Here is a 27,781-nt window from a genome sequence, read left to right on the forward strand (position 1 = left end):
CAATTTCCCACAGGGTGTGCCCCCATAAGCACATTTTCTGAGGTACCCTGTGTCCCCAACAACAACTGAAAGGGCCCTGGCCCTAGTATTTTCTTTTAGGCAGCTTGAAGGGTTTATGCTCCCTGGTATCATGCCCTCAGGGTACACCCCAACCACTGGTCTGTATTTGATGAAGGGTTCACGCTCCCTGGTATCATGCCCTCAGGGTACGCCACAAACACTGGTCTGTATTTGATGAAGGGTTCATGCTCCCCGGTAACATGCCCCCAGGTTACGCCCCAACATAGAAAAAAAGTGAATGATCGATGCCGCAGCCTCGTCAAAAACACAAGGACTCACCAGATAAAAATAAAACTGAAGTTTATTCGAGTTACATTAAAAAAGAGGGAACACTCAGGACAAACAAAAATAGAACAACCTCCTCCCACGCGTTTCGGGCATGCCCTGCCCTTTCTCAAGGAGTATATGGATTTGTATATGGATAAATTTGTTATTATAGGCATATGCCATCAGGTATATTACCTTTGAGCTTATCAGACGTTTTTTCTCCTCTACGCCCCAACATAGTCTTTCTTTTGGTAAGGGTCCAGGCTAGCCCCCTCCCTGGTGTCGCATCAGAGAGAGGCTCCTCCTTCCTTAACTCAAATGGGTGCCCAGGGTCCCTGGTGAAGCATTAAGGGCCTGGCCCCGGCCTCTCCTGGGCTGCCAGCTGCACTGTCCTTAAAAGCCTGCCCTGTTGCTGTACCTCAGCAGTGTCTCCATTTGTAGCGCTGGTTTCCCCCCCCCCCCCTCCCTCTGGGAGATCTTGCCCTGGCTACAAGTCTGTGTGGTGCTGGTTACATGTGGGGGTCCAGGAGAAATGAGCTTCCATGATGATAAGGGGAAACAGGACAGGCTTTTGGTGATCCTCAGACTCTCAGTTTGGTGTCATCAGCGCCTCCAGTCGCAGTAGGCTTCAGGGATCCTGAAGACAGTCCCCGCCACAACAGATATCTCTAATACTCCTACCCAATAGACTGTTACTTAATCAGGAGTATATAAAAAGGGATCTTTATTCAGGCAGCCATTGCAGGATGTCATTACAGCGTATGCCTTCTATTGGCGAATGGGTCCCAGACCCCTGGATGGTGCTGGCCCTCTGGCAATATGGAGGCCCTGTGCTATCATCTGAGATCTGACTCTAAAAGACTGTTCATGGTCCCAAGGCTCAACAAAGTATCTGGCCGCTCCTCCTTCTCTTACCGTGCACCCGAAAACTGGAACAACCTACCTGAGACTCTCATATCCACATCCAAGCTGTCTCACATTTTAATGTGGTCTGTAACTGTTACATACGCCTATAATATATATTATCTGTAACTGTGCATGCAATGTCTTGTATATAATGTATACCCTGTTCACTTATGTAACTGTATTTGTAACCATGTATTCTTTGTCATCTTAACTCTATGCCCAGGACATACTTGAAAACGTGAGGTAACTCTCAATGTTAAACGTCCTGGTAAAACATTTTTTATAAATAAATAAATCTCTGCTCCAGGAGGAGCTGGAGGCATGTCTCAACCCCAGGAGGTGCTGAGCTGCCAGCCAGTAGAGACTTAGATCTCCACTCCTCTACCCCATGCGGGGGAGAGCTGGACTGAAACAATTTGGAACACTTCCTCAGGACGGGAGGGCACAGGATCTGCACCAAGATTGGTTGTACACAGACTAATATTAACCTCCACCCCTGTCACTCAGGGAGGCATCATGAGGAGGGGTAAACCCACAGGATAGCCTGTCACTGCCTGTAGCTACTAGGGCTTACGTGACAGGGAGGCAAAAAGATAGTCTGGACCAGTCATATATATATATATATATATATCCAATACCGGGCATAATCCAATAGAATATGGTACAACTTTTGGAGAAGGGCCAAATTGGGTGACGTAAGTCCCTGGTCCAAAAAGCTTACAATCTAAGTGCTATTTAGGGAGACATGCAGTGAGAATAGGGAGTAACAGTAGTTGCATTAATAAATAAGGCATGTGTTAAAGGGAAGAAAGTGCATCCGGTGTAAAAAGTTATGATTAGAATTTGTTATAATGATTAAGAAAATAAAAATATCACTTGTGAGCACATGCACATGTCTCAAACAGTTCTACAACCCTGCTTTTCACCATTATCTCTTAGCATACAATGCTTCCATTGTAGCCAGGGATTTTGGGAAATGACAAACAAATGATTGCACAGTGTCGCCTTTTTCTTCTAATCCATTTTAACATGGAGTCCTATAAGCATATGCCTGCCCCAGTGCCTCTGCTGCACGCGCGCCCGCGAGGCTGGCGGCGCGTGCAGCTGAATTCCCCAGTCTGCAGGGAGCTGCAGGGGGAAAGACGGGGGGCGGGAGGGGCGTGATGGGGGCGCGGCCATAACGTCACACGGCAGGTTCGCCCTCATTGGCTGAACCGCCGGGAGCATGGCCTAGCACTCCGTCGCCCGTGGCCATCTCCATTTTCAGGTGTTCATTGAGAGGAGGGCTCTTGTCTCTGCAGCGTCCGCCACAGCGGGTGCTGCAGTAGCCAGCAGGGAGCTGGCCTTACAGTTTTTCTGCCCAGTCTGGGTTAAAGAATTACATGGCCAGTAAAGCCTACTCACAGACAGCTGTTATAATGCTTTGGATTGATTTTAAAGATGGCCAGAGAAGGAGTTTAGCTATAGTGAGAGTAAGGGAGTTTTGGGATTAAGGAGCAACACGTACAGTAAGAAGGATTTAACATGTGGGAGATCAGTGGTGGCAAGAAGGACAGATAGTAGACAGCCTTAGGCAGAGCGCTAAAGGCAGACAGTGACAAAGTGGGAGATCAAAGTTAAGATATAGGGAGGGACAAGGGAGTGCACAACCCTGACTTTTGAATGAATACAACATTTAGAGATGCCAACAAATACATTCTAGGAGGGGGGTAGAGGAAGGCAAAAAAAAAAAGACAATTCTAATTGCATAGTATTACTGTAGATAGAATATATGATAAAGAGCTGTGGAACAGGAAAGCCAGATAGTATGAAGGTTACAATAGTCAAGGCGGATAAGAATAAGAGCATGCATTAGAATTTAGCTGTAGAGTAACAGGAAATTATGCATCTTAGAAACGGAGACAGCATTTAGCAAGCATGGGGACGCAATGGGGGAAGGGAGGGAGGTTGATATGATGCCTAAACAATATGCTTGGGATGTTTGATATATTGCAGTAGTTCTCACTATGACAAGAAAATGGGAGTTGCTTTTGCTCAACTTTGCACCATGTTGTTTTCAAGCTTTCTGTAATTGTGTTTTTCTCCGCTGCTTTAATTTGTTTGCGAAAGGGTACACCCCTAAAGCAGGGGTGCACAAACTGGGTGGGGTGCACAATTTTTTAAGGGCGGCGCTGCGCTTACAGAGGCACCACGCTCTTCCCCACAACATTTAAATTGATTGCCCAGGTAGAGCGCGGGGCCTCTGTAACTGCCTCTTACCCGCTCTCCGGCTTCTCCGGACACGCGTCACCATGACAATGCGGTGTCAAATGATGCTGCGACATCAAATGGCAATGCAATGTCACATGACAACGCAACATCACAACGTCAGAGAGAGAGAGATGCTGCTGGAGAGCGGGGGGGGGGGAGTGCAAACAGTTGGAGAGCAGTCAGGAGGGCACAATTTATAAAATTTGCACACCCTTGCACTATAGAATAGGTGTCGTGGGGATTATACTGTAGGTACCAATGACTTAATTTCATGGCTGCTATTTATCACAATCTTTTCATGTTGGAGAGTTTTAAATGTGAACATTGGGAAGTTTTGTTTTGACATTTAATCATAAACCATGATTAAAGTTTAAATGCATCTGCTTTGAGTTACCCTTATAATTTCTTTTATACGTCTAGTGCTGATTGCTACAGCAGTATTGCAACAGACTTGCTGCACATAGAATTTTGGGGATATGTATCATGGTTTTAAAGTAACCTTTTTATCATGAAGAAGATAACGGAGACAGGTTTAAGTTTCAACATTTGAAGGTGCTTAGCTTTGATATAGCGCCATTCCTGTTAATAGGCAATTAGGGGGGAAAAAGTTCAAAGCAGAGTTAGTCGGTCAAAATTTTAAATAGGTTGTATCAGAGTTTGCGGCAATTAAATCTGTAATTGCAGAAGTGGCATTAATATCTGGGGCTCTGAGATTGACGTAAAATGTAAGAAACACAAACGATTTGACTTTCTTACATTTGATTGTAAAGCAAGCTGATGGAAAAAAAAATCTAAATGCATTAATGAGCCAATATTAACAGTTTGATACTTAGCTCCCTTTTAATAAATAAGCTTTAGATTGTCAATAGTCCACAATAGTGTTTGGAGAGGTTTAGAGGTTAATGAGAGTGGGCAGTAGAGATAAGCAGTTAGAACTCTTATTTCTTGTGATATTAGATCTCTCGGTATATAAAGCTCTATTAGGTTTGCAATATGCAGCATGCAGTCATGTTTAGAATGACTAAACATCATGCCATATTGCTGTAGTTTCATTGAGGGTAACTTGAAAACAGAAACTGGTCATATATTCATTTGTCAACCCCATGTGTTTTTAAATGTTTATACATTTTTTTTTTCTTTTTAAAACAGGCGTCTGAACAAGAATAAATTGCAAGTTCTTCCGGAATTGCTCTTCCAAAGTACGGCCAAATTAACCCGACTGTGAGTACAGATTGATTTCTTGTTTCCATTCTTGTCTTTTATTGGAATATGTCATTTTGTCCTTCAAATATTTTACCCTTTTTTAAAAAAATTTGTAAGGTTCAGTTACTGAATTTTTTAGCTGAATCGATGGAAATCGAGTTACGTTTTGCATTCATGTGAAAGTTCTATTACTAAGAAAACATTTAATTACAGTTTAGACCAGGGGTGGGCAACTCCAGTTCTCAAGTGGCACCAACATGTCAGGTTTTCAGGATATCCCTGCTTCAGCATAGGTTGCTCAATCAATGGCTCAGTCAATGATTGAGCCACCTGTGCTGAAGCAGGGATATCCTGAAAACCTGTCCTGTTGATGGCCCTTCAGGACTAGAGTTGCCCACCCCTGGTTTAATCATTAGAAAATTAACATGTAGATCATTAGTAGCATCCCCTTTTACGTAGAAATCAATTTAGTGGGGAGATATCTTGAAGTTATACATTTTATTATCTAACCAACAACGAATGAAAGCACAATCTCTTTGAACCATAACACAGAGATGAAAAGACTGAAATCCATACTCCAGCAGAGGTGATCTCCTGGTAAAGAATTTTCCTGGAATTACTAATATGCTCTCCCCAGTGTCATGAATTCGTCCTACAGTATGTTTATCCTGCATATCTGTTCGCACAGGGGTGTAGCTATGATTAAGACTTGTGAGATGCTGGACGTCTGTTAACCAGGAGGTGTTGCAAATAGCTCATATGTTAGTGCTTAACCAGTATGTTGTAATACCTTTTGTGTGTAGCAACCCTTGGCTAAGTGCGTCATGAAAATAACATTATGGTATAATGTAGAAAGGACATAACCAATGTTACAGCAGTCATCTAAAGCTGCCACCATGTGAAGAAGGAAGTTAAGAATCACAGTTTGATCGCTTATATGTATACTTAGACGAAGTAGAGTTGACGTGTAATCTTGACTGAATTGTAGAAGTGGGGTTTTGATTAAAATGTTTAAGGTATAAAATCCTTGTTATTATTTAATATATAAACACGTTTTTAATTTCTTTTTTTTTGATGCAGCAATTTGCACTAAAATATATATTGACACCATTCCGAAAATGAGCATGCAATTCTGTGAACGGGGATGAGTATCTCTTCACCTCTAGCATCCTACTGCTTTTTGTGTGTAATTTCTCAGTTGAACGCAACATTTTTAAAATATTTCTATTATCATATTCGTTTTCAGCGAGGAGCCCAAACATGAACTGGCGCTTTAAATGTTAATTTGTTTTGCTGAGCTGATTTTTGCTGGGTACCGTTTGTACTAATTTACATTACTAGTACTGAAAATATACACTTACATTACTCGTATGATAGCTCCAAATAGGAGGGTATAGTTGCTTACAGTACAGTACAAAGAGGAGACAAAAAACCTATACAATATAGTAGTGGGGTAACGCATAGTTAACAAACCATGGACTTCCATGTAACATTAATACTGAGATTACCCCTCCTAATTAAATATGGAGGCTTAACAACAATGCATTAACTTTAATGTCATATATTATATGATATAAAGTAGAATTGCAGCTAACACATTGTTTACAGCATTAACAGATTATGAGCATATTGGGCATATTGAATAAGGATTTAAAATGTATAAAAAGGTCAAATTCATGTGGAGGTTCTCCATGGTTAGCTTTTCATTCCTTCAAATGCTTTTGTAAAGGTAATGCACATATTTTCCTGAATGTAATTCATTCTTATCAAGCGAAATCAATCCTTCATTATTTTGATTCAAAGGCTTTAACATCCAGGATTAAAGGATATTCCAGCTCAATTCCTGGCATCAAATACGCAAATCTGTCTTTTGAGCCATTAGACTGACACTAATTTTTCATTACTAGGGCACGGTACCTAGCAAGACTAGTTTAGCCACGACAGAATATGAATGAGATTTATATTTCACATTGTGACTTTCACACCACGGCAGATGTGGAAAACATGAGAAAGAACTGGACCCAAGAAATCATTGGCAGTTATAATTGAAAGGCATAGTTATTACATTGCAGTTGGAAACTATTTAAAAGATTTGTTTGAATTTATGTTAGGGATGAGGAAACCGGTTTGTATTAAAGTTAAGCCTTTTTTGCCTCATGGTTGGCTCAGTTCTGTTTTACTGTGTGAGATCCAGACCACCTTGGATCTGACTTGGGGCACTCTGGCTTAATCGGAACCGCCTTACTCATAGGAATTCAGGGCAAGTGAGTTTTGACTTATGTTTCCACTAACACAAGCAAACACTTTTTGAACATTCTCAAACCAGTGTCCTGCATGCGTTTCCATGGTGAATGTTGTTTTGAAAACATGATACTATATTTTAAAAGATACACAAATCATGTTGTTCTATCATTTTAACTCTTTTACTACTTAAAGTACCAATCTGTTTCACAATGTTGCTAACTTTATACATGTGGGAGTGTGTTTTTAGATTGGAAGTTTTTCTGGTTAGGACAATCACATTCTTACCCACAAGAGTCCCCAGTTGAGAAGATATTTACTTTCAACATACCAACTTTTGCTGGAGTTTTCAGGAATCTGAAATTGGCTGATGACAGAAAGTTGCCAGCAAACCTTTCAGGAAGATTGGCCTACGATGTTACTGTACTAGATTGGCTCACAGACATCAAGCCGCCAAATATCCATATTTGAAGAAGGCAAATGCCTCTTCTGGGCAACTATTTATTTATCTTCGAAATTGCTCCGTCTACAGTTCTACATTGGGAACCAGATAACGACCTTCAAAAAGAGTAGGGTGGAATGGCGGCATTGCTGCTTTAAGGGATCTGACGTGAAATGCCCCTTTGGAAGTGAAGGGGGGAAAAAGTGGCAATTACAAATAGTGATGAGTAGCAATTATTCAATTATATGTATTAGAGAGTTGATAGACATGTCAGAATTTCTCATAAAGTGTAATCTTATTGTGAAAGCAGCTAAAAAACATTTATACCGTCAGTAAATAAATGGTTCAAATTCATTCTAGAGCTGACAGCAAATAGATGTTAGCATGTGCCAGTATACATTGTTCTTAATGACTGGCCTATTTAAATACAGTTGCAAGTCCAGGCATGATAATGAGGAAAGGTGATTCATGGAGCTGTATAACAATCTTTTGCCATGTGCTGGTACAGAGCTTCTGTGGATGAGCTCCTACATTTTTTATAAACTGCAATTCACAATGTAATTTTTTTTCCTGTCAACGCTTTTTTCTAATATACCATCACTAGTTCCAGCCTGTGGTTTTAAAATAAAGATTTTTTTGTTGTTGCTGCTTTTTTAACAGCCAATACATTTGGGCCCTGTTTTTCAGATGGAAAACATAGCTGCTTTTCCCATTAAATAAATATTTAATAATAATAATACTTATATTATTTCCTTGAGACTTGAATTGAGTGTTTTTGTACTGTTTTAGTTTTCAGTATTTTCTATTTTGTTCTTGTAGCCTTGTCAAAAGTATGTCTTTAAAATCTATCAGTTAAAAAAAAAAAGGTATTACCTACGGTTGAAATACTCATTAAGGGCTTGAAAAATCTTTCCTATCTGCTCTGGTCCACTGAGAGCCACAAGTCCACAGTCAGGACAGGCAGAGAAACAACTGCTAAGGACACTTCAGAAACATGTCTGTCAATCACTGCTCTGCTTCCCGCTGTTGCGTCCCACAATCCCTTGCATAATGTTATGCTTTCAGCTTCACATATCACACCCAAATTTCCACTTGTCCTGGTCGAGCCCTGCTCTGCATTGTGTTGCAGGCTGACAGTAAAGGGGTTAAGATTCTTCTACGTAAAAACCTGCTTAGTCAATTTAAATGAGGTATTCCAAATTCCAAGGATTACCATGGAAACCTTTGCTATTGACATACCTTGCTGTTTTTCCTCTCTCTTCTTTACATTTCACATTCAGAGCTGAAAACCAATCAATAACAAAAAAGAATGGGAATTTTAGCCAACGTGTCAACAATTCCTATCTTCACTGTTGGTTACGTGTACTGTACAACACAAATTACAACACAGGATCTCAAAAGGAGAAGGAGTGGCTCAGTGAGTAAAGACACTGACTGGCACCAAGTTTGAAGCAGGGAAACCTGGTTCAATTCCTGGTGTTGGCTCCTTGTAACCATGGGCAAGTCACCTTAATTCCCTGTGCCTCAAGCACCCAAAAATAGATTGTTGTAAGCTCCGCAGGGTTTGTGCCTGCAAAATGTTTCTGCAAAATGTTTCTGCAAAATGTTTCTGTAAAGCTCTACTTAAAACTAGCAGTTCTATACAAAAACATGCTATTATTATTATTATTTTACATTGGTGCCTGCACAACCACCGAACACCACTTACATGTTTTTCACGGTTCAGTACTGTCTAGCGAATCTGGCCCGTAGTATCTTTTAAACCAGGGGAGAGCGCTTTTTCTCCCTGCTGGCCTTCCCCCTCTCCTCGTGCCCCCCCCCCTCTTACCTTGATTCAGACGTCATGACGTCACGTTAGCATGGCAACGTGACGTTACATGACCCCGCGGCGTCAAATTCCATGGCGACGTGTCACCAGGAGCGTCTGAATCCAGGTAAGTAAGGTTTACAGAGGCCCTGCAGCTCCCCCGGCATTAATATAAATGCCGTCGGGAAGCGTGCAGGGGCCTCTGTAAACCCCGCCCCACCCCTCATCAAATCTCACGCCCCCCACTTTGCGAACCGCTGTTTTAAACAATTTGACTTCCACTTTGCTAGCTTGTGTAGGTATTACTTCCGATTTAACGTTCATTGTTATTGCAAGATTGCTTCATGTAAAAATGTCTTAGCCTTTTAAGGGACGGTTAATCATTAAAGTGCGATAGTGCCTGTCGGAAACTGCCGCAAGCAAACTTCCATTGACTGGTTTGGGGGGTATCTGTTGGGTACTGTTGGATAGGCACAATCACTCTATATAGTGAATAACCCTCTAAGACTATAACATTTATATATGTATGTTAGGTATTGTAAGGTGAAATGTAGGCAAAGTTCTGTGCATTTATTTTGTACCAGATGTTGGCTAGGGATTGTTACGTTAACATTACAATCTACATAATAAAGACTGGAACGCATTCTAATGTATTGCAGAGTACATTACTGTATTGACTTAGACCTTGTTTTGTCAATTCACATGACAATTTCTGCTTTAACTGAACTGTAACATTGGGTAAGTGGTAAAACCACACTTAAAAGAATGAAGAAAAAACAGATGCTATATTTAAACTGCTTTCTGGCTAGCTTACAAAAACGTTACAACAATAACTTGAGTGAGTTTAGAGAAACTTCACCATTTGCAAACATTCACATCAGGACGTTTGCCTCTGATCTATAGTTACCTTCAGCAATATGACTAGCTTTTTATCATGTGGCTGCAGCACCAAGAAGGGTAGTAACTAAGCCACCTCATATAGTACGGGCTACATAGGAGATGTTTTTCTCTCAGCTGAAGTTGATAAACACAGAGCTGAGGTGGTTTGTGGGTATATTGAAGTATATACATTAATTAAAGTGCTTCTGTATGAAGGAAGCAATCAATGTAATGGAAACACGATGTAATAAATAATAACTAGGTGTGGACCTTACATAAAACTGAAAATATATCGCCAAAGCATTTCATTACAAACAACTATACTGTAATATATTATCCTATTTATTATTATTTTCATGACCACTACCGCCAATGTGGTTGTATCATGAAAAAGAGGTGATACGTGCTATGTTTCGTCATTATAACTTGAAAACGAGAGGTAATTCAATGTATTATTTTCAGGTAAAACATTTTATAAATAAATAAATTAAATAAATGTTTTAATATGGTTTTCTATGGACCATGTAATCTATATGAGGTAAATAGTACATTGTATAATCAAGTGAATATGACAAACGATCTGTGCTTGTTTTGCCATGGAAATATGTTTTCAGGCTGTGACCCTTATTCTTAAACTGCGACAGCGCTGAACATGATCGAACTGAAAGCCCCATTGACTGTGTGATAATGCTGTATTGGCGCTATCTCAGTTTACAGTATAAGGACCTATACGGGGTTGCCACCTTCTATTAAAGGTTAACCCTGAGACTTTTTACAATACATTTTTTTACATTTATTTTATATATTTATTTCTCTTACCGGCGGCATCATCTCCCACCCGGCATCCTCTCTCTGCCCCCTCTCTCCCCCAGCACCATCTTCCCCTGCAAGGTGCAATCAGCATGGATCCGCAACTTTAAATGGTGCGTGTTGCCATGACAACGTGATGTCACGGCGTCACGCGGTGTCAAGTTGCCATGACAATGGGATGCCTTATGGTGCAGAGGTGTCGCATCATGCCTCATTGTCATGGCAATGTGATGCTGCGTGACCTCACGTAGCATCCTGCTGTCATGGCCACTGGGCACCACATGATGCTGTGACATCACGAAGCATCCCGTTGTCATGGCAACACTGCACCATTTAATATCGCGCAACCATGTTGAGGATATTTGCAGGGGGAGATGACATATGACATTGCTTCCGCCACCGCCCGGAGATTACTCAACTCAACCCATAGCCCGGAGATAAGTGGCAGAAACCTGTAGTCTCCAGGTCAAACCTGGATTGGTGGCAACCCTGGGCCTACATGGTTTTTACATGGATTTTCCTTAATAATTCTGGAAGGATAGGCATTACCAGCTTGTCAAATCATGTATTTGATCATTTTACTGTCTCTCAGTAACTTTCCCCCTTTCCCACAATGCATATAGTATATTACAAGGCAAGAAACTGTAAAACTTTTGTAGCAATACAATAGAATTCGAATGAATAACTTCAGTTGGAATTGCGTTAACATTTGAAATATAGAAAAAGGCACTATAGTAATAGAAATATTTTTTTAGTAGTCAAACTTATATAGTACTTGATGTAGTCATCTAAGTCAGTGGTGCTCAACTCCAGTCCTCAAGCCCCCCCAACAGGTCAGATTTTCAGGATAGCACTGGTGACTCAATCAGAGGCTCACTCGAAGACTGGGACTCTGATTGAGCCACCTGTGCTGAAGCAGGAACTGATTGAGCCACCTGTGCTGAAGCAGGGATATCCCGAGAACCTGACTTGTTGGGGGAGCTTGAGGACTAGAGTTGAGCCCCCCTGATCTAAGTCACCAAACCAGCTTCTCACAATTTCCCAAAACATGTAGCAAGTGACTTACACCTCTGATTAGAGTCAAATGATTTCATATGGCAGTGCCCTAGGCAGGTTTTAACTGCCAATCTGTAGTTTATAAGGCTATTGCCAGCCCAACTTCCTGCCATATGGTTTTAATTGATAATTTTTATGGCACTATACACATCAGCTAACAACTCTGGTGCCACCTCTTAAAGCTAAACCTAACAGCTACTGACATAAGCTGTAAACAGAAGTGCCACCAGTTCATCTACTGTATGTGTTTGCGGTATATAATACAGTGCTAAAATACCATTATTGTGGGATACAAAGGAACAGCGTTATTGGAACTCAATTATGTGAATCTCCTACCTAATGTGTCATGGAACAGAAATACCCATCTCTGCCTTCTCTGTTTCACTCCCCCCCCCCTTTCCTTGGCAGTTCTGCCTGCTTGCTGTATTTGGATGTTACTTTCCTTGCAGTTTCACTCAAAGTGCAGATGGAATGGATACATTACGTTGCCTTTTTTCCTTCCAGTCTGTCACACCCCTGGTTGCCCTGGCAACTTCTCCAGTCCTCCAAGTTAATGGGCTTTCCCATTCCCCCCTGTCCCTGCTGACAGTTAGTATGGCCTGACCCCTATCCCTGTGTCACAAGCAGTACCCACTGTCTTTTACTTCCTGACATTGGAAGAGTGAGTACATTCATGTTACACCCCTATGGCAAGGCCAATTCTTTTCACCTGCCCTTACTACAGAGCACCCACAGAGATACACCTTTCCAACACAAACATCTTATCCACAAGTGCCTGTTTGTATTGCTGCCTTCCTAAATAAAGTTAAGAAAATATACAGGACTTGTTGTGCTTTGGAAAGAGGGCTGAGTTGAAGCTAGCTGGGTTCATTCATACCCCAGACATGACCCTGGATCCAGAATTTAATGTGTTACATTATATTCTTGATTTAAAAATTAAATACATTATTTGCTGTATTTTCTTCATTTCAATAATCATGTTGTTGTACTTCCCTGTTTCATTTGCTTGGGCAGCCAATTTAGGATTATATGAGGATTTACAACATTACTTTCATAATTGTATATATGTTTAGCACATTTTCCAATTCATAATAAAAAGTCCAAACATTACAACAAACATACCAAATATATATTGTATGCGTTAATTGAGAGATTGCTGACCCATAGCACTGTCTTCTAGTAGCAAATAAGTTAAAGTTATTATTAATAATAATAATAATAACAACAACAACTTAATTTCATACCTATTACTATTTCTACCAATTAGATTCAAAGCACTTCACAATTACAGTATAGCGCGCGGTACGCCGCACCCAGGAAATATTACAGACACAGTTTCTTGCCCAGATATGTTTACAATCTGTTTTTTTGTGCCTGTGGCACAGGGAGATAAAGTGACTTGCCCAAGGTCACAAGGAGCCGACACCGGGATTTGAACCAGGTTCCACTGTTTCAAACTCAGTGTCATTGTTCAAAGTAAAGTAGATTACTTTCACAGTTAGAAATAAATTCCAGGGTAGTTTGTTCTTAATTATTATTTTTTTAATTGAGAAGGCTTTCCAATATCATTTTTTTGTATTGGTGAAATGTATATTTTAAGCAACACCACCAACTTTCTCCCACTACTTTGTTTCTTAGGTATAAAACCAGACACTGACTAAACAGCTGGGGTTTTTCACATGTAGAAACTGAAGGTTTATTGTGTGCTCTATGTATCCAATGAAGACAGTAAACAATGGCATGAAATGCTTGTTGATCACCAGGGAGAGATTTACTCTGGAAAGATGTACATTAGGTCAAACACTTACCAAGTAGACAGTTGAGTGACATTAATTCTGTTTGTGAAGTCAGAGAGTCTCTAGTGCTTGTCATCTTTTGTGATGACTGTGCTTTACTAGACACAATCATGTTAAAGCGGCAATCTGTGGGACACCCCGGTTCCCATGGTAACAGCACTAAGCAAGAATATATACGCCTGCGGGACCCAAAATGTCTGCGGGTCAGGACTTGCTCTGTCAGCCAATAGAAAGTGGCAACATCATCAATCAATGACCTTACAACTTTCTATTTGTGACCTTGTGGCCATATTTGTAGTTTTTTGTGTGTCAAACATCGACATGACAAAATCACACGCAGAATCTTCCCTTGTAAATATCTCAGTAACCAGGGGGTCCCCAGGGCTGAGATTAACGCCATGCAACTCCGGAGACTTCTTCCCACCCATGTTAAACAATCGGTTAGAAATTGATTTCTGTAGGGGGAACGGCTACTTTAAGGATTTGACGTAAAGTACGGGATTATGATTGAAACAAATAAAGGTAATGACAATTTTAAAATAAAAAATATATTTTAACTGTGTAACGTTTTAACTAAAATTAAAGTCATTTTTGGTGTGCAAACGTGTTGCAGAATAAACATTTATAATAGTCCTGAAAATTATGGCTTACTTCGAGAACAATACAAATACCAAATATGAACCGGCGCCTTAAGGTAAGTTCATACAAATGTCCAATAGGTTTCTAAATGGGGAAATTAACTGGATTAAGAACTTCAATCCTGCACCTCCAAAACGTCTTGATAAATCCACGGCAGTACGTCCTGTGACATGTGAAATTAAACACAAGAGAAAATCATAGTGTAAACTGCTAATAACATACAAACTCACCACAAAAACACAAAAAAAAACCCACACCACTACAAACAGACACATGGAGGACAAGAAAACAAAAAAAAAACAGAAATACTACAAGCAACAAAAAACAATAAAATATACAAGGCTGAAAATATTAAGCTAATTTATTAAAAAAAATTAAAAAAAACAATAATAATTGCTACAATTGGAAATAACGTGATGCAGCTGGTCCGGTGGGAGAAAAAACAGAATCCTACTCACAGAATAAATAGAGTAATCAGGCAGATAACAATGAAGCAGGAAGATAGTAGCTTTGTTCTCCGTTTGCAGGGGGGCCTCTGTAGATGCACTCCGATGCTATCCGTTGCTGTCCACACACTCCTGGAGCCGGTGCTCCGGTGCAGGGGGCGGACCTCATAGAGAAGAGCCTCTTGCTGCTTGTTTTAGTCAAATACTAAGCCTGATAAGCTGCCCTCACTCGTTCTTTCTAATTAGCTTATGAACTTTAACCCTACGCATTTTGTGCGCTTGCACATCACTTCCTCATGGGTTATAGCAGTGTTAGAAGCTACATGCTAATTACAGTATACCTGCGATCGCTGTGATTAGTCTAAAAATCAGCCAATCACTACTACTATGATCGCTGTGATTGGTCACAGAACTGGCCAATCGTGGCAAACACATGCAAAAAGCCTACAATACAATATCACTAGAAACATAATACACACAATACAATACAAAAAAACAGTAAACAAACTATGACATGATATAAACTCAACAAAAACGGACAAGAATCTTAGGCATTATCACTCTTAGGTGATATTCACCAGTACTAGATACAATCTAAACAGCAATAAATATAATTACAAATTAAACTTTAACCTTCCTATGGAAATTTTCACAACACAAGTCCTGATATGACTGTTGTGGTAAAAAAGGAAAGAAAAAAAAAACGCTCCTGAGGTGGTGAATCAATTGTCTAAGAATACACCCAACTCAAAATCTATGTTTAAACCATTCGGAGAGAGGGTTTTTAACTCATAGATCCAGTAGGCCTCTCGTCTACTGAGCTGATTGAGTCTATTATCCGCTCTCCAATTGGACGGGGAAGTCTCTATTGCCTGACACACCAGGCCTGTTGGATTTTGGCTATGGTGTGTGAGGAAATGATGGAACACACTATGAGTAGTGATATTATAAACATGTTCATATATCCTTCTAAATTATACCAGATCAAGTTCTTCATAAATTGTTAAATTTTTCCTTTTCTCTCCACTTTTTCTATTTCTTTTTTCCCTTTTTCCCTTCTTTCTTCCTTCTATTTTATAGGGCTGACCATTATTGACAGCTTTAGCTTCATTTTTTTATTGCCGTTTTGGATTGTACCATTGAGATTACCGTCATTTTTGCTTTCTATTTTGCCCTTAGTTTGTTCCCTGCCCCTCTGGCCTCAGTCTTCACTTCCGCCCTTCTGAATGCCTGGTCATCTTATTTTTGAAGGCAAATAGTCAACTTAGAGATATAAGTAGAGTTTACTGTATGCTTTTGAGTAATCATCATTTTTTTTAATGTTTAATGTTTTTTTTTTTAAATGTTTTACCAGGAAGTAATACATTGAGAGTTACATCTTGTTTTCAAGTATGTCCTGGGCATAGAGTTATAATGACAAATAATACATGGTTACAAATACAGCTGAACCCCGTTATAACACGGTGCTCGGGGTCCACATATTGGGCCCGTATTATAACCGGGATCGCGTTATAACCAGGTTTGCGTTATAACCGGGATGGCGAAATGGCCGCCGCGATCAGCGAGGACTTACCCGGCATCTGCAGATCTCTCCTCTCTGCAGCTCTCTCCCTGCTTCATCAGGCTGCGTCCACGTATGTGGTGCACAGTGCAGTCCATCATGGATTCAATTCCTGCATGGTATGGTATAATTTATAAACTATTATTTTATTTTAAATATTATTTATAATTTATAAATTATTTTATTTATTTTATAATTGATAAATTATTATACAAAAATAATAATTTATAAATTATACCATACCATTGTCAGGAAGCAGGGCTCACGCAACACCTCCTTACCTGCCTCGGAGGTTGTTGCTGCCGCCCCTCGCTCCCCGTTGGCGTGTCCTCAGCGTGGTACTCGGTGATCTCACCCGACGCTGACTCTTGCATTCGCCATCTTGTCGGGGCGCGCGCAGGAGGTTCTTACACAGCGCGCGCCTCCGGCAGTAATTTATTCACTCCTAGCCATGCCCCCCTTGTACAGCTGCAGCCCCGCTCCTGCTCTCACACTCCACAGCTGATCACAGGCAAGGATCACAGCCTGCACCAGTCACAAGGCACTCCACGGCACACCTCCGCTCTGCCTCCTTCCCTGATTGGTCCTTCCATGTATATTACCCCTGTTCTCCCTGGAAATCATTGCTCTGCATAGCTTCTGCTAGTTGGTCTAGTATTCGTGTGTGCTCTTGTTCTTCGTGTACTTCAGGCTTGACCCGGCTTGGCTTTCGATTCTTCTTCTGGCTCTGGACCCCGGCTTACTCCTTACGACGCAGTCTCTCTCCGCCCTTCGATCTCGGCTCGCTCCTCTACCTCCCGGACCTCTGGCACCCTCGACCCTCGGCTACGGCAATCACCACGATCCTTCTACCTCCAGACACGGCAAGTACCTTTTGGTTCTATTACTAAAGACTACTGGCCTGGCAACTAAATTACCACACTACGGACACGCCCCTCTGCTGCGGGTGCGTGGTATTATACTTTCCACCTCAGTCTTGGGACGGGTCTGGTCTGCGGGCAGCACAACCGTGACAACCATGCAGGAATTGAAAAAACCCTTGGAGATGTTTTTAAATCGGGAGCCACACTCAGACCGCATTATAAGCAGATCTGCGTTGTAGCAGATCACGCTATAATGGGGTTGAGCTGTACATGGTTACATTAAGTGAACAGGGTTATACATTATATACAAGACATTGCATGCACAGTTAAAGATAATATAATATAGGCGTATGTATCAGTTACAGACCAGATTAAAATGTGAGACAGCTTTAGTTTGGAAAGAATTTAGACTGGTGGCAGCTGTGAGCATCTCCGGTAGATTGTTTCAGTTGTGGGGTGCACGGTAAGAGAAGGAGGAGCGGCCGGATACTTTGTTGAACCTTAGTGCTGCATGTGGTAGGGATGAGGAGCTTGTTCAGATATGCAGGTAGCTTGCCCAGAAAGTATTTGAAGGCAAGGCAGGAAAGATGAACTTTGTGCCTAGACTCAAGTGATGATCAATCTATTTCTTTGAGCATTTCACAATGATGTGTGTTGTAGTTGCATTGGAGGGCAAAGCGGCATAGTGAGTTGTAGAGGGTATTAAGTTTGCCAAGGTGAGTTTGTGTTGCTGTGCCATATACTATGTCCCCATAGTCTATAATTGACATCAGCATCTGCTGTGCGATGCGTTTTCTGACCAGCAGACTTAGGGAGGATTTGTTCCTATATAGTACACTTAGTTTGGCACACTGTAGGTTTTGGATATCAGGGTATCAATGTGCAACACACATTTTAAATGGGAGTCAAACCATATGCCCAAATATTTGAAACTAGTAACAGGGGCTAGGATAGTATTAGAGTTGGTTCTGATCTGGAGCTCATTCATAGGAAGCAATAGAAATGTAGACTTGGTCCCAAATATTATTCTTACAGTCTTGTCAGTGTTTAAAAAAATATCACTTGTGAGCACATTCACATGTCTCGGATTTACAACATTAAAAAAAATTTCAGTAGCATTTCATTCACTCACAACTTTGTGAACTGTTTCAGTAGATTAAGTTGTATTATGTGACTTTGAAGGCAGAAAGACTGTAAAAGAGATAAATAGAAATGTCGTACTCTTTTCGGGTTGTTTTTAAAGTTTGTACAACTACATTACAGCTGGCCAAATTGTTATCTTCTTTGACTAGGAGGAGGAATTTACATGTTCTTAGAACCTGTAATTATTCCCATTTTATTTTAGTTAATTATTTTTCCCTATGTTTAATCACTTAACATGTCAGAATAGATTGCTATTGAATTAAAATGTTGGACTTGGTTTATTTGCAATCCCCTCCCAAAAAGACAAACCAACCAGTGTGTCTCATTTTTACCTTGACAATGGTAAATACGAAATAAAAAAGTTCTTCAGACTGATGCTTTTAGTCTGCTTTGCCTCTCCACTAATAAATTGGCTGCCCACCTAAAACTAATTAGCAAGGCTTCAATTTGGAGTAGAAAATTGCTATGCTAATTAAGGTAGCTGTACTCTTAGCATAGCCCCTGATTATTTAACTCAGCAGGAGAGGCTTGATTAATATGCCTTTACCAGGATATAATTTGATTCCGGATTAAGAAGCACTAAGGTCACGGTATTAGGCTTAGCTTTTCCTGTAGCCCATTATTAAAAGTCTCACATCATGGTCTTTCCCATTATGCTTTTGCTTATTATAATATTTGTCAACATGCATACATTACTTTATGCCAAAAAAATGATTCTGCAAAAAGCAACATACAGTAGGTTTCTCAGATACATTTTCATTGTTTTTATGCCCCAGAATTGAACCATTCTTAACTTGATACATAAACCCAATGAAGTCAGAGTCGGTGGAGTGGGGTGGGGAGGGGGTATGAATCAAAACCTTGCAGCTGCAAAAGTGGGTGAAAATAGAGCAAAAAACATCAACATATTTATCAAAGCAAAAAATTCCATTGTATCCTATGGTTTATAAACTCAGTGCTATTTTATTGCACCAGTTTTGTATCGGGGAGACTGGTACATACAGTAACCTTCAGAGTCTAATGAAAAACATCTTTTACTATGAAGAAAATAAAATTGAAATAAAAACATTAGAAAATCTGCAACATAAAACAATATAATTAATAATAATTTGTGATTCCTTAGTAACATCAGGTGTAATATCAGCTACAAGTACTCAATGTTAAAAAAAGCATTTTTTTTCTGCATTTTGAAGCAGCAAACGAAGTGTTAAGAGAATAGAAGAAAATAAAAAAAGAAGGAAAATATAGGAAACTACAAGTTTACCTATTATAATAAATACCGTAACCCCATCTTCTCTTTCTTAAGTGTGGGTTACCATGTAGGATATAAACCTTTTGCATTATTTTAATTATGTGAAGAAGAAAATTGTGTAGTCTTGAAGGTTGAATTACTACTATGAGTGTTTCTTGTTGGTCTGTAATCATGCTATTTCATTACTTTCTGACATAACAAATACTTGAGTTGTTATTGTATTTTACGTTAATTATTGGCTTTGTTTGTTAACAACTCGTATAAAGAAAAATGTATATTGTTTCCACTTGCCTCTACACACTTGGTGTGAAGTCATGATTGGTCTAAGTTGAAGGAAACCAGCTGTGTAACTGTCAATAGGTCTCACCGCAGTCAGACAGCACTTTGGTCTTTCACCTCTAGGTCATTGGTTATGTATAATCAGACAACATTTGATAATCACGAAGTCATTAGCATCTGAAGTTCATTCTTGGGGTTGTGAAAGGAATTTTTATTCAGTACCCAGCAGACTGGTGTGTAAACGGAAAATAAAATAAAAAATGACACGCTAAATAGGCGGAATAAACATGATAATATGATAGCCATGGTAACTGGTGTTTGTAAAATAACCATCCAAGATAGCTCTGCATGTATCTCCAGTCAATTATTTCGACATGGATATTAATGCTATTTTTAGGTTGATATTAATATTGGTTGGTCTTTATATGTGCAGTTTATTTTCACATGTCCCTGTTGCCCTTTAATACTGTATGTCATAACATAAGCCATCAGGTCAGCAAAGGTAAATTAACATATAATTGTTTATACAATAACCGCAAAGTGTATATTTAGTTTGTGCTATAAAGCTTTTCTTCAGTTTGTTTATAACGTCCTTCTGGGCTCAGGGGATTTTACGATATTAATTGCAAATGGAATCTCCCTTCAATGTTTATCTCATGTTCCCATTGTTAGAGCAGGTGAGCAAATGCTGACAATTTTCCTATATGCAATTATTATGTAACATAAGTTATCAATTATAAGTGATAGAGATATAAGTTCTGCAATCTATATGTCACATGAGAATTTATATCAGCTGAAGTCCTTCGGCCAATGTAAGTAAGCCAATCTTCTCATAATGCAATATCCCCTTTTTATCCTGAAAAAAAAAATCTAATGCTAATTGTACTGTAAATTGAAATATAATTTAGCCCTAGTCTTATCACAACATGGGATATAAGGCCTCAGACACATTTGAAAACACATCTGGAATTTGAGGACTCTTTTGTTGAGGTCTTTGATGTTCCGGAATAAAAGAATATTCACATTCCACATGCTATTCCAATTATCAGAGGGGGGAAGTATGAGTAGTATTTCAGCATTGTTTGTGCACATAGTCTACTAATGTTGGCGTAAAAAAGACAGTTCTACTGACTCAATTTGTTTTGGTCAATACACATTTCTTTACACTGTGCTGTAGTTTGCAAATGGCTGTTTTATTTATAAGATATACTCCATTTCCTGTCAGCATTGCATTCATCCTGGCAGACCTGTTTCGTAGAGAAGCTGGCAGCTACTTGTGACAGTATATACCTTATTGATGTTACTTAAAAATCAATCCCCTTGGCTCCTGCCACCAAACAGACAGTTTTGAACATGTCTTTTTTTACTGCATGTCTGTCATCCAAAACAATTGTTTCATATGGGCATTGGGCATGCAGTGGTTGACAAACCATTTGTGTAAATTTCAAATTAGCATTTGCTTTGTGGGCAGCAATGTCTTGGCATGAAAACCTTTCATTTGATAACAGTAGACACACCTGGCTGTTTCCAGTTGTACACAGCATGTGAGACTAAGAACTACAGTAGTAACACGTCCTTGATTAGTAGTCTGTTTTTTTTTAATTGCATAAATCAAATGCTTAGTCATGTGATTTTGTGAGTTGGATGATGTTTTTCTGATACACATACAGGGTACAGAAAGATTGCGCAGAACAACAATATGACATCATCTCAAAATTCATAATTAGTCTAAGCCAGGGGTGGGCAACTCCAGTCATCCAGGGCCACCAACAGGTCAGGTTTTAAGGAAATCCCTGCTTCAGCAAATGTGGCTCAAACTGAGCTACTGATTGAGACACCTGTGCTGAAGCAGGGATAGCTTGAAAACCTGTCTTAGTGGTAGCTCTTGAGAACTGCAGTTGATTACCCATGCTTTAATACTACAGAACTGATTTATTAAAACAAATAAATAAATAAAAACACACACATGTAGGATATTGAATGGATTGCTCCTTTAAGACCCTTCCCTTCAACATGTGAAGCAAGATTTCCATTCCACTTAAACTTGAAAACTGCTCATTGTGGTTGCCCAAATTCTGGACATAACAGTCAATTACATGAAGTCATATCATCATTAAAACAGCAATTGAATAAAACCAGTGTATGGAAGAAATATCAGCCCTTATATGTTTTCTTTTCTTGTATTTGTGAAAATACTGTACTGCACAAGAAAAAGATACTCTGGGGAATTATGGTTTCCTTCTACAATTATTACTTCAGATTGTTCTCCATGCATTTCGAATATAATATTCCACATGCTTACCATTACAACATTAGGTTTTGTGACAACCTCAGTTAGGTCATAATGCAATACTCGTGTTATTAAAACTCTGTATAAAATACACAAATATAGTATTTTTCTAAAATAGCAATACAGTACATCAATCCTGAAAATATGGATTGTTCTGCGTTTTAAGGATGTAAAAGTAGCATAGTCACATAATAATAGCAGAGGAGGTCCATACGGGATCTGAAACGTTGTCTCTCCACTGTTCCTGGCTGTCACATTAACGTGAGAATTGCATTATGAACATGTGAGTAGAGCTCTACTTTATATCTCTGTCCCAGAGGAGACCTGTACTTTGAAGAATGTGTTTATCTATGTTGTGTTGACTGCACAAGCAGGATTCTCCTCGCCTCAAACTGTATCCTGCAATTTGGACCTGAAAAAGAATCCGTGACCCAAATTCTACATTTTATGTTCCCAAATCCTGAACTTCATAGACTCTTGATGGAGTCTTATCTCTGTCTGCATTGCTATCCCATCATCACACAGGGGAATACATAATTTAATCTACAATTCAATTTAAGAATGTTATGCTTGAGGCTGCCTTCAAACACTTTCAGAACCATGAGATGATTTTAATAATCATTTTATTCAAATACAGCTGTTTTTTATGCTGCAAAGTTGAATTTGTAGGCAAACGTTGTTTCGATTGGAGATTTGGGACGTTATTTGATTGCTCATGAGACTTTGATCTTTCTGGATTGGCATGTCGATGACCTAAGGATATAGTGAAGATATGTTTTTGAAAAGTATTTTTGGCTAATGAGCTACTAAAAAATGTTTTTTTGTCATTTATTTTCTGTTGAAAGGGACACCAGTGCTCAGGTATATGTGAATGTTTATTTTTTTTTTGTTGGAAGAAAAACAAAAATAATACAGACATTATGAGAAGTGATTCTAAAATACTACTAATAAAACTTAACTTAAAACGGCAAATCCCAGTATAAAGATTTTCTTTTTTTATGCTACCCGAACCTGGGTCACTGGAGCTCATCAGTGGTTCCCCAGTCATATCCCCCTAATTTCCAGAGCAGTGAGGCCAGGGTTAACCAGGCGTCCACCAGGCAAACTGAGACAACAATATGGCCGCCGTGGTCAGGGCTCCCTCTGGCAGACAATTAGTGACCCTAGTCGCCATATTTGTAGTCTGCCACCATATTTGTATTTTCTTTATGTGTGTGAAAACTGACACGAGAAAATACACTGATCGGTTCTGGGTGAACACCCCCCTGATCGAGTCAGATTTAAACATCTTAAACTTTTTTAAATGCACCAATGTGATCCAACTTTTGTATTAAATGTTGTTGTAAAAAACAACTTGTAGAATTACTCCTCCATGCCTCTTGATTTTGCCAACTTTCTTTCCCTCTAGCAAAAGTGGTTTAGAAAATGTCCCATTGAAAGCAAGAGGATTTTTTTCTTTGCTAAATCGGATGATATATTTTTGTACTAGTATTTCACCAGAGAAACTTTAGTACTGCACCTTAACTTTCATTTCTACAAATACTGACAACTATATGTGACAGGTGCATTTTAATGTACCTGGTACAGTTACTTTTATTCTGCACTGGGGGCTGGTATTGCACAGCCCATCAATCCTGGAGAGTCTCACTACACATATTAAATATTGTCAATAAAGGATATTATATTGCACAGTTTTATTGTTGACCTGTTCATCTTATATTGTAGTTCTTTAGAGAATTGTGGTATTGAGCTTGAACGCGGCTTCCCTTGTGCTGTTAGCAAAACACACATTAAATATTGAACGGGTTATAGACGCTTATGAACTAATTTAGACACTCCACATAATATATATTTAGACATGTGATACAGATATTCACTACAATTGCAATGTTCCAGTTGCACAAGCCACATGAATTTGGTTTTGTAGCTTTGTGATGTCACCAGGATCCATCACTAGAATTATTGGCTTGTAACTCACAGGTAAAGCTCTGTTATCTTATAGAGAGGTCAGAGCAGTGCAATATCTTTATTATAGTATGCACAGAGATCTCCCTATATCTTCTCACAGAAAGACAATGCTGGCTAGAAGAATGTTAGGTCTGGCTAAATCTGTTTTTAATATACAATGTTTTATATAAATATTTCATGAGATAGGGATTACATTTCTTTCTTGGCTGTTTTAGTTATTGAGAAATTCTGGTAGAATTCTTTATCCTTGTTCTCCACAGTAACTTAATATGTGTTTTTATTTAACACTATTGGCTAATAGGGAGTCCACATGTGAAATTTGGAAGCCTTTATAAGTTTTATAACACCTGTGAATTAAATTTGCACATTTTAACCCCTCTATTAAACAGAAACATTCACAGAGATGTCAAGCTCTGCTTAACAAAATTAGGTAATGTACAGTAGTTTAAAGAATGGAGGGTGTGAGTAGTAATACGATCTCTTCTTACTGCATATATTCAATTCATTCCCAGAACTAGAATAGTAGAGCCTAATAATGAAGAGATGCAAGTATAAAATATCAAGCATATCACAAACATATTTCTTGTTACTACTGTATATACAGACTTACCCCGCATTAATGTACGCAATGGGCCCAGAGCATGTATGTAAAGCGAAAATGTACTTAAAGTGAAGCACTACCTTTTTTCCACTTATCGATGCTTCGGTACAGGTAGGGAACCAGTACTACTGTTCACGACATGCTGACAGGTGCATGCGCGAGCTGCCGTTTGCCTATTGGGCGAGGGGAATCAGCACGTCACTACTACGGCGGTCTGTAGGGCACAATAAGTGTCCTTACTCGCGAAGCGAGCATACGGACACAGGGGTATGGGGCTATTGAAAATATGTCCTTTCTCGCGAGTGTACTTAAAGTGAGTGTCCTTAAACCGGGGTATGCCTTTACATTTGGACCCATTATAGATTAAAAAGAAGGTTCATAATAGTTGTTACTGGTTATTTGCTGTCACTGATAACCCCGGAAGCTCAGATACAGTATCGGGATTCTAAAGATTTTACATGTTAAACATAAGACAGTAAACAGTTTGAGTCTCATACGCGCCAGCTAGAAATAATTTGAATCTATTTTCAAAGTTACTATTGGTAGATAGATATCAAAGTATGAACCAAACATGTCACTTAAGTAGAGGTCAGAGTACAAGAAATGATGGAACACAGTCGATTTTTTAAGTTAGATCCCAACTATACAGAATAAACACAGCAAGGTGCAAGTAGTTAAATTTAGAAGTAAATATAGTATATCACTTATAACATGTAAACAAACTGTCAGTCAGAAGTTTAGATTTGTATGTGTTTTTTGGCCGTGGAATACACGTCAAATATCATATGAGGTTTTTTGTCTTAATGAAAAAATACAAGTAACACGATGATTCATTCTATCTGTATTCATTCCAAAAGCAGGACAATATAATGAACATATTTATTAAAGGCACACACACCAATTAAGAAAAAATCTGAAGTTACCCTGCACCAAGAAATGGACTTCATGTTTGTTCTGTGTGCTGCCTTGTTTTTATTCCGTATTTCTCTGCTGTCCATTGTAAGCTCTGTGAAGCATGGGCGTCCTACTATTATTATTTTTATTATAATATTATCTATGATATAAATTATATTAATAGCATGTCTTTTTGGGTGCTGCCATATCTATATGCAGCTAGATAATTTAGTTACATTGTATCTTCTACTCATCTAAAGTTCACTTGAAGGTTATGTGAAATTGTATTGATGTCTATCAGAACTAGAACGTCTGGTACCATAAAGGGCATCACAAAAATGGAATGTATGCCCCCTTTTAAAAATAGAAATAATTGTAATATGCTTAAAAACATACACACATACACATACACACGTGTTTGTGTGTGTGTGTGTGTATATATATATATACATATATATATATATACAGTGGTTGACAAATCACCAAAAAATCTACTCGCCACACAAAAAAATCTACTCGCCACCTAGTATCAAACGTGTGCTGCTTGGGCAAATATTTACTCGCCCGGGGGTTAAATCCACTCGCCCGGGGCGAGCAAATGTATAGGTTTGTCGAACACTGTATATATATATATAGATATCTATCTAGATAGATATCTGTGGCGTACCAAGAAATGGGCGGGTCCCTGGGCCCAAAAAAATTCAGGGCCCTATTAATATTATTGCGGACTAACATTTTTTTCGCCCTCCCCTATCCTCTCCCTGATCCTCTCATCATCATCATCATCATCATCATCACTCCCCCTCCTCCTCCTCCTCCTCACCATCACCATTATCATCAACTCCCCCCCATCAACAGCTCCCTCTCTCAGCTCTCTCCCCCCCACTCAGCTCTCTATCCCCTTCAGCTCTCTCTACATCCCCCCTCATCTCTCTCCCCCCTCTCTCAACCCACCCCCAGCTCTCTCTCTCTCCCTCCCCCATAGTTCTCCAGCTCTCCCTCTCTCCTCAGCTCTCCCCCTCAGCTCTCTCTCTCCTCCTCAGCTCTCTCTCTCCCCCTCAGCTCTCTCTCTCTCTCTCTCCCCCTCAGCTCTCTCTCTCCCCCTACAGCTATGCCCCTGATATATAAAAAAGAATAATAATAAAAATAATACTGATCAAAAGGTATGGCTCTATGGGGATAGTTCACGAACCCTTTGGTTGCCCCTAGGATGTAATCACTACTTATTTATTTATAAAATATTTTACCAGGAAGTAATACATTGAGAGTTACCTCTCGTTTTCAAGTATGTCCTGGGCATATAGTTAAGATGACAAATAATACATGAGTACAAGTACATAGTTACATAAGTGACTAGGGTATACATTATATACAAAACATTGCATGCACAGTTAGAGATCATATATATTATAGGCGTATGTAACAATTACATACCAGATTAAAATGTGAGACAGCATTAGTTTTGAAAGAACTTAGAGTCTCCGGTAGATTGTTCCAGTTGTAGGGTGCACGGTAAGAGAAGGAGGAGTGGCCAGATATTTTGCTGAACCTTGGGACAATGAACAGTCTTTTGGAGTCAGATCTCAGATGATAAGTGCTGCATGTGGTAGGGGTGAGGAGCTTGTTCAGATAGATGGGTAGCTTGCCCAGAAAGTATTTGAAGGCAAGACACGAAAGATGAACTTTGTACCTAGACTCAAGTGAGGACCAATCTAGTTCTTTGAGCATTTCGTAGTGATGTGTGCTGTAGTTGCATTGGAGAACAAAATGGCATATTGAATTGTAGAGGGTATTAGGTTTGCTAAGGTGGGTTTGGGGTGCCAAGCCATATACTATGTCCCCATAGTCGATAATTGGGATTAGCATCTGCTGTATGATACACTTTCTGACCAGCAGCCTTAGGGAGGATTTGTTTCTGTAAAGTACACCTAGTTTGGCATATGTTTTGGATGTCAGGGTATAAATGTGCATCGCAAATGTTAAATGGGAGTCAAACCATATGAACAAGTACTTAAAACTAGTAACAGGAGTTAGGGTGGTATTAGCATTTGTTCTTATCTGGAACTAAGTCATTGGAAGCTTTAGAAATGTAGCCTTGGTCCCAAATACCATTGTTACAGTCTTGTCT

The 27,781-nt window shown here is 39.4% G+C and overlaps 1 protein-coding gene across 1 annotated transcript in view; it reads left to right on the plus strand.

Moving 5' to 3' along the window:
- SLIT3 (slit guidance ligand 3) overlaps nt 1-27,781 on the plus strand; it is a 765,483-nt gene that overhangs the window by 131,990 nt on the left and 605,712 nt on the right. Inside the window, exon 4 of the mRNA XM_075601882.1 lies at nt 4,633-4,704. Within this exon, the coding sequence (XP_075457997.1) occupies nt 4,633-4,704 (72 nt within the window). The remainder of the gene's footprint in view (nt 1-4,632; nt 4,705-27,781) is intronic.

Source organism: Ascaphus truei, chromosome 5 (assembly GCF_040206685.1).
Source record: "Ascaphus truei isolate aAscTru1 chromosome 5, aAscTru1.hap1, whole genome shotgun sequence".
Lineage (NCBI taxonomy): Eukaryota > Metazoa > Chordata > Amphibia > Anura > Ascaphidae > Ascaphus > Ascaphus truei.